Source organism: Triticum urartu, chromosome 1A (assembly GCF_056163025.1).
Source record: "Triticum urartu cultivar PI428250 chromosome 1A, HENAU_Tu73, whole genome shotgun sequence".
Classification (NCBI taxonomy): Eukaryota; Viridiplantae; Streptophyta; class Magnoliopsida; order Poales; family Poaceae; genus Triticum; species Triticum urartu.
In genome coordinates this window covers 386,373,380-386,387,972 of record NC_141873.1, presented here as the reverse complement: position 1 = coordinate 386,387,972, position 14,593 = coordinate 386,373,380, and the positions used below count along the sequence as shown (strand labels likewise).

Below are 14,593 nucleotides of genomic sequence, written 5' to 3'. Positions count from 1 at the left end.
ATTAGGCCCATGAGGCCCAATAACTTCCCGGCGGGGGTTCCGGTAACCCCCGGTACTCCGAAACGACCTGAACCATTCCGGTGTCCGAATGTAGCCTTCCAATATATGAATCTTCATGTCTCAACCATTTCTAGACACCTTGTCATGTCCGTGATCACATCCGGGACTCCGAACAACTTTCAGTACATCAAATCACATAACTCATAATACATATCATCATCGAACGTTAAGCATGCGGACCCTACGGGTTCGAGAACTATGTAGACATGACCAAGACACATCTCCGGACAATAACCAATAGCGGAACCTGGATGCTCATATTGGCTCCTACATATTTTATGAAGATCTTTATCGGTCAAACCGCATAACAACATACGTTGTTCCCTTTGTCATCGGTATGCTACTTGCCCGAGATTCGATCGTGGGTACCATCATACCTAGTTCAATCTCGTCACCGGCAAGTCTCTTTACTCATTATGTAATGCATCATCTCGCAACTAACTCATTAGTCACATTGCTTGCAAGGCTTATAGTGATGTGCATTACCGAGAGCAGAGATACCTCTCAACAATCGGAGTGACAAATCCTAATCTCGATCTATGCCAACTCAACAAATACCATTGGAGACACCTGTAGAGCATCTTTATAATGACCCAGTTACGTTGTGACGTTTGATAGCACACTAAGTGTTCCTCCGGTATTTGGGAGTTGTATAATCTCATAGTCATCGGAACATGTATAAGTCATGAAGAAAGCAATAGCAATAAACTAAATGATCATAGCGCTAAGCTAACGGATGGGTCTAGTCCGTCACATCATTCTCTAATGATGTGATCCCGTTCATCAAATGACAACACATGTCCATGGCTAGGAAATTTAACCATCTTTGATTAATGAGCTAGTCAAGTAGAGGCATACTAGGGACACTCTGTTTGTCTACGTATTCACACATATACTAAGTTTCCGGTTAATACAATTCTAGCATGAATAATAAACATTTATCATGATATAAGGAAATATAAATAACAACTTTATTATTGCCTCTAGGGCATATTTCCTTCAGGACCTACATTGGCTAAATGACTTACATTGACTAAATTACAATGTAGAGATTTAGTCACGTACATACTTACTCATCAATGTCTAGATCATGCGACAAATTCATTTTTACATATATATTGTAGTTTTCGGTATGTTGATGAGAAAAAAACTTTAAATTAGCATGACAGCACCACAATTGTTCATCATTACAAAGTAGATGTGTTTAATATTGCAATAGACCAACAAGTGATAGAGTTGAATAATCGATTCATTTCTTAAGTAACTGAGCTTCTAGATCTTTGTTCATCATTGGATCAAAGGCATGATCCCTTCAACAAGTCAAAGATATGCAGTATAGTGGAGAAATTCTATCTTGCAGATTTTTCTTGTGAAGAAAGAGATAGGTTGGAGTGTTGGCTACCACATTTCCAATTTGATACATTCAACAATCCAGAGAACAAAAACTACAGATCACTTGCTGGTCCGACAAAAGAAATAGTTAAGACTAGCAAGTCTTCTGCCCATCCAATGATTATGAGGTTGTTACAATTGGTGATATTCTCCCAGTGTGTGAATGTCGACTGCATAATATTCTTTCCTTTGAGGACATGTAGGATACTACTGCAATTGCAAAGTGTAATTTGAGGTAGGGTGGTTACAAAAGCTACCTCTCTCCTTAGCGGACCATTGGTAAGGGAATAACATAGACCCATATGTTTTATGTCACATCTCACAAAAGACCCTTAATCATTATCATACTCCGGTAGCAGCTATTGAGTGGTAGTGGTGGAAGAGAGTCCCCCGCTCCTCCCGAGTCGCCTCCGTGTGGCGATCGGGAGGCAACCCCAGATCCCGCCGACCGGCCTCCCTCGCCGCCGCACGAGGGCACGGCCGGGCGAAGCGTTGCCGTCACCGACGACGGCGGGGACTCGGGGTCCTCCCGCTCGAGCAGGGCTGGCGCCGGCCGGCACCCCCAGGCCGAAGCGTGGCACGGGGCCGGGCGTCACGGCGAGTGGTGGCGGTGCTCCGACGCTTCTGCTTCTCCATGGCAAGCGGCTACGTGGTCTGGTGTGCCACGATCGTTAGCGACGGCGATGGCGCAGTCGGATCGGTCGGCGATGGCGCAGCCGGATCGGTCGGCGGTGGCGCGGCCGGATCTGGGCCCAGGCGTGGGCCTTGTTCACTGGGTTGCGGTCGGTGTGGTGGCGGGTGCGACACGTCGGCAACTGGGCGGATCTTAACGGGTTCTTCTGATCATGCCGGGATTATACCCTTGTCTTACAACATGGGCAACTCCGGGGAAAACCTTAGATCTCCTTGGTCCGCCACTTCTCACTCGTGTTGCTTCCTTCGCCGCTCCCTCTGGACGATGTTCTCCCCCTTGCAACTAGGTCCCACGAACGATGTTGAGGCAACATTTGTGGACATCCGTGGCGGCAGAAGAGGAAAGGGTACCCGACAACGACATCTAGGGTGACAGGTAGGGGCGACGCGGATGATGGAGCAATGGTGGAGGACGACGCCGCCTCAAAGGTGGGAAATGAAGGACAGTCGCGAGGAGGGCGATGGATTTGGTGAAACTAGAGAATACCCACGCGTTGTTGTAGGAATCGATTGTAATATATTTTGATGATTTGATTGTATGAACCTTCCATAGTTGAATCAATAATATATGAACTAAAGCTATAAATAATAGTATATATTGTATTTGATTATTGTATAGTCAAAAATTATTTTGAATATAAGTGGCATAACATAATGGAAAACTTTTTTTCATGCATGTTGAGTGGACTTTTGATGAGGTAGCATATGTGGTAAAGTGAAAGATGTGCATGAGAGGATCGAAAATCCTTTTCTGAGCCCGGGCTCATCTGCACCCGTGTTGAATAAAAATTCAAAAAATTCCAATTTCTGTCCAACGATAGACAATTTGACGTGTGAGGTCCGTCCCAGATCATTTAGACAACTGAGCAACTCTCGGTAAAAAAAAAATCAGGGTCAGTTTACTGTTCATGTACTATTTTGACCTAATTTGTTTTTTTAGATCTACTTAGATGTCTAAATGAGCTAAAATTTGAAGCGAACATCATGCAATAAATTGTCTACAATGGGGAAATTTTTAAAAAAAATTTGTGAATTGTTTTCTGGTCAGGTGCAAATGAGGTGGGTACCGAATCGCTGTATATGAAGGGGTGTCGGTCACTGGCCGGGTCATCCCGTCCTAAGGGGCATTTGACAAAAAAATTGGATCATAAGATGTATCACCAAATGAACAGTAATTTCAAACAAAAAGGTTTAGTTCTTTTGACAAAAAATGATTTTTTTTTATGCATGTAAATTTTCACAATAAAATCACATTCGTTATAAGTGTAGATTCACTCATTTTGCTCCGTATGTAGTCCGGACGTGCATAAAAATACTCTAATTGCCCAAAGTGAGAAGCAAAAATGTTCTGATAAAGACCATTCTTCAGTAATATCATCACTTTCGAAATCATATGCGGAAATACCAAACCAAATACGAGCGAGTAGTCTAAGAGAAAGACCACACCTCCACAAATCATGTTTTAGAGTAGAGTAAAGATTTTTGGTGATGTAAAAATGAACTTGCAAATTTCACTCAAACCATAATTTGGTGCACCTATCTTACTGCTTAAATTTATTACCGCTTCAGGGAGTTCGATGATGCCACGAGTGAAGGTATAAACATCCTTAAAACTTCCTGGTTAGGAAGACAAGATAAGCTTTTTGTGTGGAAAAAAAGGGGTTCCCCAGAGTCGTCTTTGCATATTGCCTTATTTTGTAAAAACATAAGGCTACAATACCAATGCTGTTAACGATGTTAAACAATTCTATAGTATCGAGTGTGCATCAACAAAATTAAGCACTACAATTTGCTGGGAAGATCATGAGTACAATTCTGCTACTAACCCACAAAAAAGTAGGGCAAAGAAATAATCAAAGCACAGCAAAAACATGAAATGCAACTCAATACCATATATCAAATATAGAGCAGCAGATAACGCTTGCATGCTCAAGCAAGGAGATAACTTCAGTTCACACAAACAAGGTTCCCAAGATACAAATCTCAAAACTGTAAACAACCAAAGACTAGTTTGGTAGATGCTTAATGAAACCTGCACTCAAACCACTCATGACACATCTTAGGCCTCATAGATCCAGTTGTGCTGGCTGCTCCTCCACTCTGCAATGCCCTCAGGGAACCACAGGGCGATCTCCTTCCTGGCACTCTCAACTGAGTCGCTTCCATGGATGACGTTCCTGGATGATGCAGATAAAAGTTTTAGAATGCAACCAGATAGCAAAATATAGTGATGCGAAGGGAGACACTAGTGTGTTAAACAGGCCGTCAATACGCAGCAGGTTCAAGTGCACTGCGCTGCTCTCAAAACATTGTACTCCCTCCGTTCCTAAATATTTGTCTTTCTAACCAAAATGAGTGAATCTATACTCTAAAATATGTCTATACATCCGTATATGGTAGTCCATTTGAAATCTCTAAAAAGAAAAATATTTAGGTCCAGAGGGAGCATTATTTTTCTGATGTCAAAAAAGGAGATTAAAAACTAGGAAAATCAACATGGCTCAGACATCCAAGAAGGAATTAGCAGCATTAGCTCTCAAGCCTGGCAGGGCGAAAGCTCTTAGGCGGCAACTGCGAATGTTTTGAGAAACAAGCCTTAGCTTTATTATCATCGCCATTTGAGTTCCCCAAATTTCAAAACAACTACAACAAATATTATGTTATGGTTATGCAGTCAAGAAGTGTAATCAACGGCTCTGTGTACCGACTGAATCACAGCCACAGGTTCCTATCAAATGTGAATAGTCCAAGAACTGTATCGGCACAATGTTCGAGTGCACTGCGCTGCTCTCAAAACATTGTATTATTTTTCTGATATCAAAAAAGGAGATTAAAAACTAGGAAAATCAACATGGCTCAGACATCCAAGGAAGGAATTAGCAGCATTAGCTCTCAAGCCTGGCAGGGCGAAAGCTCTTAGGCGGCAACTGCGAATGTTTTGAGAAACAAGCCTTTAGCTTTATCATCATTGCCATTTGAGTTCCCGAAATTTCAAAACAACTACAAAAAATATTATGTTATGGTTATGCAGTCAAGAAGTGTAATCACAAAAAACGGCTCTGTGTACCGACTGAATCACAGCCACAGGTTCCTATCAAATGTGAATAGTCCAAGAACTCTCTCTCGGCACAATGTAGCATCTCCAGTCAAGGCTTGTGGCTAATGGAGACGTGGCATCGGGCCCAAGCAAAATCAACAAAATATTGACAATACAATCTAGTTAAGAGAAAGAGAACAGAAAGCATTGCAGAAATCCCTTAAAGAACCAAAAGCAAAAAACATCTCAGATTATGTAACTGGGAGGACCAAGTGCAACAAAGCAATGCTCAGTGGAAAGAGAAGTCGTTTTTGGTTTGAAGGCTCACAGTGACAGATGCCACTACTGCCAAAAACCTATATGAATCATCATCGCATCACAGAAAAAATGAGAATAAAAACCAAGACAAAATCAATGAAAGAGACAGAAAGGCTTCAGTGTGTGTAACAACATGAATCGATCAATGACAGACGAATCTGCCTCACCGAAATCCGCTAAGATCCTTTCAGACCTGAATCATCACAAGCCAATCCTCTACTCCAAATCATACATGAATGACTAAAGTGCACACATACAACAAACATGAGCCATAAGTTCTGTCCTACAATGAAACGACTATAGTCTCTGAATAAATCAGCGAATAACGCAAACAAGATTTTATGAACTGAACAATTCATGTAAAAAGCACAAGGTATTTCCCCTTTCAGACGATTTAGGCTCAGTTTCCTAAGCCTAAACAGGCTAAACAGCATCAAATATTTGATTCGACTGCACCAAATAAGTAGTCTGCAACACAATGCTTTCTACTACAGTACATAGCATATAATTAACTAAATGAGCATATACTATCTTCAAGTATGCGGATTTTTGAATTGGATATTAAACGCACAGTAACAGACAATCAGAATAAATCTATACACTATTCAACTCAATAACTACTTTGTCTAACATCTCACCTGCCGATGTCGACGGCAAAGTCACCACGGATGGTGCCGGGCTCAGAGGCCAGGGGGTTGGTGGCGCCAATGATCTTGCGTCCAGTGGCGACGACGCTCTTGCCCTCCCAGACCATAGCGACGACCGGGCCGGAGACGATGTACTCCACGAGCCCAGCGAAGAAGGGCTTGGAGGACAGATCGGAGTAGTGCTGCTCGGCGAACGACTTCTCCACGTTCTGGAGCTTCAGACCTGCATAGCCAGCTCGCAGATCAGCAAGCAGATCTTCACCAAAACCGTAATTCAAGCACGAAAATGAGAGCTGTACTGGTTACCTTTGAGGTAGAAGCCCTTCTTCTCGAAGCGGCTGATGACCTCGCCGATCTGATCAAAGTAGAAACAAAAACAGGAGCACGGTGGTGTCAGCACGAGCTAGCAGCGGAGCAAACGAGCCGACGGGAGGGAAGAGAAGAGGAGGAGGCGCTTACGAGGCCCCTCTGGACGCCGTCAGGCTTGATCATGATGAAGGTCTGCTCCGCCATTGTTGCTGTGCTGAGCTTGAGATTTCTGATTGGGTTTTGACGGCGAGGGAGGATGAGGGGAAACCCTAGCGAGGGGCTCGGGCGAATATATAGCGGCCGGCCCGACCACCGCGCACGTGTCTCTCGGTGGTGTCGTACCGTGCTACGGGCCTGGGCCTTATTCAGTGCTGCTGCCGCGAACGAGAAAGAAACAAAGGCTTTGTGGGCTGAATAGGACCAGCTCTCTATCAAAGCCCTAAATGAAAGAAATACTACCCCTCAAAAAAAATGAAAGAAAAACTTCCACTCAGGGAAATAATTTCGGCTATCCCCTGAAACAATTTGCGCTAAATCTCTGAAACATATGCTACAAAATTAACAACAATTATTCTCCGGTCAACTTTGAGTAGTAACTTAAAAATATTTGGAACTAATGTTTGAATGGCTTTGACACATGGGTTGTAAGATACGGGTGATATATCAAAGCATACGTAGTTGTCAGATAAATATATCTGATTTTTTTACCATTCTTGTTTACAACATGTATAATTTTATTATTGAAAATAGTATGGTGTCAATGCTTGAGCATAACAAATGTATGGTTCCATTTTTATTTACTAGATAATTCATAAATAGGTACAAAGTCTTTACTGTAAGATAAAAATTGCATTATATGTGTTATTTTAGAAAATACTGTTCTTGATTTATATAACTAGATAATACCACGTGCATTGCTGCGGGACATTTGTATGGGATAACATTAGCATGTTAACTTGTAGCTTATTCTTTTTCTAAGCATGGTTGCATGGAACATGATAAATCAATAATCAATACATATAATTATTAATTTGCAAAAAATAGTATAATTATTACTCCCTCTGTCCCAAAATTATTGTCTTAGATTTTGTATAGATATCTGGTCAAATAGAGATTAGTGTGTGGTTCTATATCGGCTGATATATGTGGTATAATATATATATATATATATATATATATATATATTTGTACTATTAGAGTATCTCCAATAGGTGATGTAAAATAACTTGTAACCGCTTTTTACATCACTTGGGGGCAAAAAAAGTCTCCAACAACTGCCCGCAATGTAAAATTTGACTATGTATATTTTGCCTTTCATGATGTAAATATACATCACTTGGGGCCGTGATGTAAAATGCATGCAACCCCGCGCGCGTGTAATCGCCAATCTATTAACTTTCAGGTCCTTCACCATGCACACACGTCGCCTGCAGTCGGCCGCCAGCCGGTGTTCCGTCGCCATGTCGACGCCGCCCACCATCTTCGTCGCTGTCGTGCATGTCCCTGGCCCCATTTCCCGCCGTAGGCGTGACCCTCCCCCCCCCCTCCCCCCTCCCATCCCCTCTCCCTCCGCTTCCGTCGGTCGTGGAAGAGGAGGTGGATTTGCGCCTACATGGCCATCCACCACAGCCGCGCAGGCCAAGAAGAAGGTCGTCGTGCCGTAGCGACGAGGTGGCCGCGCCACAAAGGCTACGTGTCGCCGCCTCCCGCCGCGGCCGCCACCTCCGCCGGTCGTGGAAGAGGAGCCGCCGATATCGAGATCAACGAAGAAGAAGAAGTTTGAGTGACTAAAATACATCATCTACTGGAGACCTCGTGCCCTAAAATACATCACCCGTTGGAGTTGGACACTTTCCGTGATGTAAAAATAACGTTTTTGGTGATGTATAATTCACATCAAGCAGTTTTTGGGCTGCTATTTTACATCGCCTATTGAAGATGCTCTTATATTTGCATCGCATACCAAAAAAAAAGGCCTAAATTCAGAAACTTGTGTTTCAAACAAGCAAATGCAAACAAGCACACAATCACAATCGCAGCAACACAAATGCGCCATGTGGTGGAAACGGTAGAAAACTTCTCGGGGATCCCTATGCTAGATTAGATAATTAGAGAGATATTAGTTGTTTACACTAGTACATTGCAGGACTGGCGGTGCGAACAGAGCCGTTCACCCGTCGCTGCGGTCAAGATGAATGCAAGCTCGCATTCAGTGTTCAGATCGATGCACTGACAAAATGTATGTCACAGTAAATCCGAGTGCCAATTTTGATTATGTATTTCATTCCTTTCTGCTAAGTGTATATATGATCAAAGATTAGTCCAGCAGATATACTAAGGAAATAGATGCATCCACATCGGGTCTACGTAATCCTCATTCATCGTCCAGTTGTTATAGGAGTATCAGCCGATTCGATTCGAAACTTCAGCCAAAAATACGAGTACCAGTAGTATGATTGATCTATATCAAGAAGCAGTCAAGATCGTGAGAGTGAGACAGTTTTGACCAAGACTCTGAATCGTCTGATCGATCAGCCAGCCGCCTAGCTCGCACCGTCCGTCACTTTGGCGATCGTGGCGCGACCGCCGTGGACCGCCGCGTGGGGCCTGCCTCCGTATCGCCGTCCTCCCTCTTCTCCACGACCGCCGCCTCCTCGTCCGCCTCCTCCTCCTCGCCGTTCTCCGTGGAAGGCCCCTCGAGGTCGTCGCGGACGCGGAACGAGGCGTGGAGCACGATGACCGGGACGCCCACCGCCAGCGCGGCCATGAGGTTGGCGACCGCGCCGGCCGCGGCGAGGTCGGCGAGCACGAGCGCGACGAACGCCGCGGCGACGAGCCGGCGGAGCAGCGCCAAGCGCGGGAACGGCGCGAGGAGGCCGAGGCAGACGAGGAGGACCTTGGAGGCGGCCATGAGGAAGAGCACCGACGCCCGGTGCCCCGCCGCGGCCAGCGACGCCAGGAGGAGCGCCCACTGCAGCGCGGCGTAGTGGTACTGGAACGTGCGCGCGTTGCGGACCCCGCGCACCGCCGCGGCCTCCGCGTCGGCCGCCGCGCCGAACGCCGACGGCCGCGGCGCGAACCGCGCTAGCGCGCGCCGCGCCCCCCTGGCGGCCGCGCACGCCCTGTCGACCGCCCGCCGGACCGCGCCCGCGCTCGCGCCGCCGGCAGTCATCGCCAGTCTCGACGGCGGCTGCTTGCTGGGCGGTGGTGCCTGCCGAGATTCGCCGGTCCGGTTGCTGGGTTTGGACTCAAGGGAGCCGGATGGCACGGGACGGGGGCCGGAGCGAGTCAAAGACGCGGGTTTTAACAAACGGCGCGCCCGGGGTTAAAGGCGGGGCCTCGCCCTCGCCGTGACGGCGAAAAACCGGGACTTTTCCACTCGTTTCCGCGTCGGTTTTGTTGCGGCAGCGACCTGGTCGGTGCGCCATGGTTGGCTCTTCCCCGAACGTTTGGCCGCGGGGCACCAACACGATCCTCCCCTACTTGCCTACTTTTCTTTTTGGCGATATTGCAATGCTGTTTTCTGAACAGAACGAGTACGAATGCACGACGACTCAGCTTCTGCTCTTTCTGTTTTTAGAACTGAAGAAGATTTGCGTATCGTCTATTTACAGAAGGAAATTATTTGTTTCGTAAGCTATTAATTGAATTATTAAGAATTTATTACATGCATTTCTTGCGTTGAGTGAAGCATAAACTAGCCGCTGCAGAAAGCTCCCTTTCCTTTCCATGAGGCTGGAAGAATCTCACCAGGTGCAGTCTTGTCAGCCACGATTGAGCTTTTGGCTACAACATGATTTTGGGATTATTATTCATCAGTCAACTATGGGATCATTAGGAGTAAACTCGTTTTGGGAGGATGGAAGTGCTTCATTCAACCAACAATTGTGGAAAGCTCACCCTCTGCACTACCGTGGAGGAGGAATTGTTTGGTCCTGCCCTGCCCCTATATGTCGTGAAATTTCAGACCCTGGAGGATGCAACTGAAATGTTCCTTGAGTAACCCCCTTTTCTTATAGACATATTCAAAGATTTCTCACCTTTTTCACAGCATCTACATAAACTTCTACGTGCGCGTGAATCCTTGAACCCAACAAAAGAACAAATTTCTCTCAAAAACGAAAAGAACAAACCAGTCAGAGAAACATCTGAGTTTGGAGAACATAAGATGAGAGAAGATTGGGCCCGGAGAGATTAGAGAGGACAAAGCCCGGGCCGACGAACAAAAGACATGTTTTTGAGGCTTTCTGACTTAGGACCAAATAAAAATTCAACCGCATTACCTTAAAATGCTGCAATGCAGTAGGGCGTGGTGTTCACACACAAACACGTCATCGTGTAGCTTCAATGACGGGGTGATGCACCGCAGCTCACGTCGAAGGAGACCCGCCGAAAGCGCGGTACGCAAGCAATCCGGCGAGCGCTTTTGTAGACCCGAAACCCCACGCGCCCGGGAGGGACCCCGTCTGGACGCGCGGTGGCTATGGGCTGCCCTAGGTCGACTTGATCGCCCCTAGGGCCTCGAGATTCGCCGCCCTGCAACAAGAAGAACAGACGAAGAACGAGGAAGAAGAAGAAGTAGGGTCAAGGAGAAAAGATAAAAGATAAAAAGTGGTAGATGATTTGATCGATTGTGTGTTGTTATTCAATCGACCATCACCTCTTATCTATATAATAGGCGGATGGACTTCCCGTACAAAAAAAGGACTTGCCTTGCCGTCCAAATCATCAAAATCTAATCAAATTCGGACTTCTCACAACCTCCGGCCCGGATGATTCGGCCTAGCCCGGTTTTCTGATAGCAGCTCACTGTTTTGACTCTAGAATCCACGTACGACCTCGGATTTGGACGTTCTTTATATCAAAATCAATCGCCTCGACGAGACGCACAACTTTCATGTTGAACACTTTTCGATCCGAGGCCATTTTGATGGTGTTTCGAGCCGTTTTCTAAAGTCTGTAGTAGAAAAAGTTGTCCGGACGTCCGGACTTCTATCCGGATTGTCCGGCCTCCACCCGGATCATCCGGGACTGGACCCAGATCATCCGGCTTCATCATAAACCTTTTGTTGTTTTCGGTGCTTCAATTTCCCGGATGATCCAGGCCCCGACCCGGATGATCCGGCCAAACACTGCTGCAACGTATGATTTTGCCTGTAACTTTCGCATACAACCTCGGATGTGAATGATTCTTATATCAAAATCGTCCGTTTCGACGAGACGAAGAACTTTGCAGTTGAAACTTTTCCCAAACGAGGCCATCTTGGGGGTGTAATCAGCCGAATAGTGTTCTGAATACAAAATCTGAGTACTTCGAACACAACTTCGGCCTTAGAGATGAGACTGGATGACTATGACCCAAATATCAAAGTTTTTCCTTTTGACGATACGGAACTTTCTCACTTTGAGCACTTCTCCATTTGAAGCCATCTTAATTAAGTTCTTTGTTGTGCCAAAATCTGGTGTCAACACATGCCCCCCTGTTTTTCGGCAAACTTGTGTGCCGAAAAATAACTTGCACGATGCTTTTTCTAAGTACGATGTCAACACTCCATCGGCCATTTTATGTGCTTAGGACGATAAGTATATATCAGCCATTTGAATTAGCAACAAAAGTAAAGTTAATCAAACATATGATGATTTGGTAATACCCTTTCATGATGTAAGAAATTATATTGCATCCATGGTTTAAAATAAGCCCATTGAGGGTAACCAATCATATCCGATGAGAAATTCCATGGCATAGGCATCAACGACATTGTTGAAGGAAATGGATAATGTGTGGACCGAAGATGTTGAAACCTTCGGCTTGGTCCTTCATAGTTTTCACTCTTTTCCTTCTTCACATTTGCCGCACTCCTTATAAAGGAAGCTTGCACATAATTCTTATTTTTAATACTTCCTTTGGGAACCCATGCCATGTTTCTCTTTTCAAGTTCTTGTGCACTAAGCTTTTGCAACTTCTTATTTTGCCAATATGATAAGCCGAGTGGGCACCCCGGCTACGATTTTGTTTGAAGTAATGGCAATTCTTGTTTTACCTTGTGCACTCTCAACTTCTTCCCTTCAGATTTGGCACTTGATTGATTTGCCTTATTGCCTTTTGTAGCCAATGTCTACACTTTACTTGGCTTTTTTTCATCTGAGATCGTATCTGAAGTGGCACTCTTACGACCATCTCGTTTGACGCGGTAGACTTGCTTGACCACCTCATTCTTGTTCATTGAGCTCCAGACCGATTCCTTATGATTGAAATTGTCTTTGACATGTGATTGTTCAAATGTTGATCTTTTTGGAGCTGCATAATGTTTTTGAGATGATCTAAAATAAGATGAAGAATGCGCCCTTGTATCATACCTGTCCCACGATGGATATGGATTTACATGATCATAGGAAGGTATCCATGGCATTGGCATTGGCGGTACAAAATATGGATATGAATATACCACATTAGAATTCTTATTTTGCCAATACCGATCCTTGGATTGCGCCTATGGGGTGATCTTGATGCTTTGCATTAGTTGGACGATAAGCACTGTTCTCCTCACTTATCTTCTGATATTTTTCCAATAGTTGCGCGAAAGTGACTTTCGGCCTTTTATCTTTGTGCTTACGTCGGCCTTTATTTTCTTTGGTTGTGCTTGCACCGATCTTTGGATTTTCTTGTTGCCCCCCAGTCCTTTGCGTCTCCATTGTAACTCCGATGGAATTCTCGCCCTCAAGATTATGTTCATTATGCTCTTTGATAATTTCTTTACTTGAAAGCTCGATCCCATCACCTGCAGTTTTACCTTCTCTTTAAATGGATCGGCTTGAAGCAGTCGATGCAAAAACCTTTTACCATTGGGACTAATTGGAATGGACTCGTCATCTCTTGGTGTCTCAACAAATTTCAATCGTCCTTTATTAATGGCAGATTTAACTATTTGACGAAACATGTTGCAATCCTCAATACTATGCTTGAACGAATCATGCAACTTACAATAAATTCGTCCTTGGATAGATGTCTTGACATGGTGATCAAGAATTCTAATGTAATTATTTTTCAACAACAAATCAAAGATTTGATCGCACATGTTTGAATCGAAGGTATACGTTTTGTTTTTTAGCCGATCTTGGTGTGCGAACGGCTTTGGAAATAAGCAAACAAATGGTTCAGATTTAGAATATCCCCATTCGGCTATGTATTGTGTTTTACACCCTATCTCCGATGTATTTGGATAAGATATTATATTAGCATCGGATTTCTCAAAAGAATTTGACCTTGGCTTTAAATTTCTGAAACGAAAATAGTTAGAATACACATGTCTCAATTGAGACCAAGTGCAAGCCAAGTAAGAGACAAGCAAAGCTACCCAATTAGATATGAAATTTTGATAAAGCAATGGGGAAAACTTTGACTGCAATAATAGGTCACTATCGGTCTTTATAAATGGCACAATAGATTGACTGATATGTTCTATAACAGTTTTATTGCTAACAACTAAATTTCCCTTCGTCATTGGTGTTTCAAAATTACTTATGAGAATTTCTCTTATAGAAGCATCAACAATAAAGTTGCGACCAAATCGGAAGATAGGTAAATCACTTGCTAGACATACCTTTTCAAACACGTTGGGAGAGCATGATGGTTGCGTTACTCGAACGTGAAGGAAATATGCCCTAGAGGCAATAATAAAGTTATTATTTATTTCCTTATATCATGATAAATGTTTATTATTCATGCTAGAATTGTATTAACCGAAAACATAATACATGTGTGAATACATAGACAAACAGAGTGTCACTAGTATGCCTCTACTTAACTAGCTCGTTGATCAAAGATGGTTAAGTTCCCTAGCCATTGACATGGGTTGTCATTTGATTAACGGGATCACATCATTAGGAGAATGATGTGATTGACATGACCCATTCCGTTAGCTTAGCACACGATCGTTTAAGTATGTTGCTATTGCTTTCTTCATGACTTATACATGTTCCTATGACTATGAGATTATGCAACTCCCGTTTACCGGAGGAACACTTTGTGTGCTACCAAACGTCACAACGTAACTGGGTGATTATAAAGGTGCTCTACAGGTGTCTCCGAAGGTACTTGTTGGGTTGGCGTATTTCGAGATTAGGATTTGTCACTCCG

The 14,593-nt window shown here is 44.2% G+C and overlaps 2 protein-coding genes and 5 non-coding genes across 7 annotated transcripts; all 7 read right to left on the bottom strand.

Moving 5' to 3' along the window:
• Positions 1-4,017: 4,017 nt before the first annotated feature.
• On the bottom strand, positions 4,018-6,769 carry LOC125513730 (nucleoside diphosphate kinase 1). The gene is made up of 4 exons (XM_048678911.1): positions 6,607-6,769; positions 6,454-6,502; positions 6,139-6,370; positions 4,018-4,322 (listed from the first exon to the last, which is right to left on the bottom strand). Exons 1-4 carry the CDS (start codon positions 6,658-6,660, stop codon positions 4,205-4,207), a joined length of 453 nt encoding a protein of 150 aa, XP_048534868.1. The 5' UTR covers positions 6,661-6,769; the 3' UTR covers positions 4,018-4,204.
• On the bottom strand, positions 4,643-4,762 carry LOC125533428 (small nucleolar RNA SNORD14). Its single transcript, XR_007294303.1, has one exon. It is a non-coding gene; the product is annotated as a small nucleolar RNA SNORD14 (small nucleolar RNA).
• LOC125533424 (small nucleolar RNA SNORD14) lies at positions 4,998-5,119 on the bottom strand. Its single transcript, XR_007294299.1, has one exon. It is a non-coding gene; the product is annotated as a small nucleolar RNA SNORD14 (small nucleolar RNA).
• Positions 5,182-5,328, bottom strand: LOC125533398 (small nucleolar RNA snoR2/U65). Its single transcript, XR_007294275.1, has one exon. It is a non-coding gene; the product is annotated as a small nucleolar RNA snoR2/U65 (small nucleolar RNA).
• Positions 5,467-5,560, bottom strand: LOC125533348 (small nucleolar RNA Z152/R70/R12). Its single transcript, XR_007294230.1, has one exon. It is a non-coding gene; the product is annotated as a small nucleolar RNA Z152/R70/R12 (small nucleolar RNA).
• LOC125533347 (small nucleolar RNA R11/Z151) lies at positions 5,612-5,711 on the bottom strand. Its single transcript, XR_007294229.1, has one exon. It is a non-coding gene; the product is annotated as a small nucleolar RNA R11/Z151 (small nucleolar RNA).
• A 1,929-nt stretch (positions 6,770-8,698) lies between the features above and the next one.
• Positions 8,699-9,816, bottom strand: LOC125534248 (uncharacterized). The gene has a single exon (XM_048697519.2). The coding sequence runs from the start codon at positions 9,626-9,628 to the stop codon at positions 9,017-9,019; it is 612 nt and encodes a 203-aa protein (XP_048553476.2). The 5' UTR covers positions 9,629-9,816; the 3' UTR covers positions 8,699-9,016.
• Positions 9,817-14,593: the final 4,777 nt, after the last annotated feature.

Excerpts from the sequence above, each read along its gene's own strand:
- LOC125513730 (XM_048678911.1), bottom strand. The coding sequence starts at position 6,660 with ATGGCGGAGCAGACCTTCATCATGATCAAGCCTGACGGCGTCCAGAGG. Across the intron at positions 6,503-6,606 it reads ACGGCGTCCAGAGGGGCCTC|ATCGGCGAGGTCATCAGCCG; the intron begins GTAAGCGCCTCC and ends TACTTTGATCAG. Across the intron at positions 4,323-6,138 it reads TTTGCCGTCGACATCGGCAG|GAACGTCATCCATGGAAGCG; the intron begins GTGAGATGTTAG and ends TGCATCATCCAG.
- LOC125534248 (XM_048697519.2), bottom strand. The coding sequence starts at position 9,628 with ATGACTGCCGGCGGCGCGAGCGCGGGCGCGGTCCGGCGGGCGGTCGAC.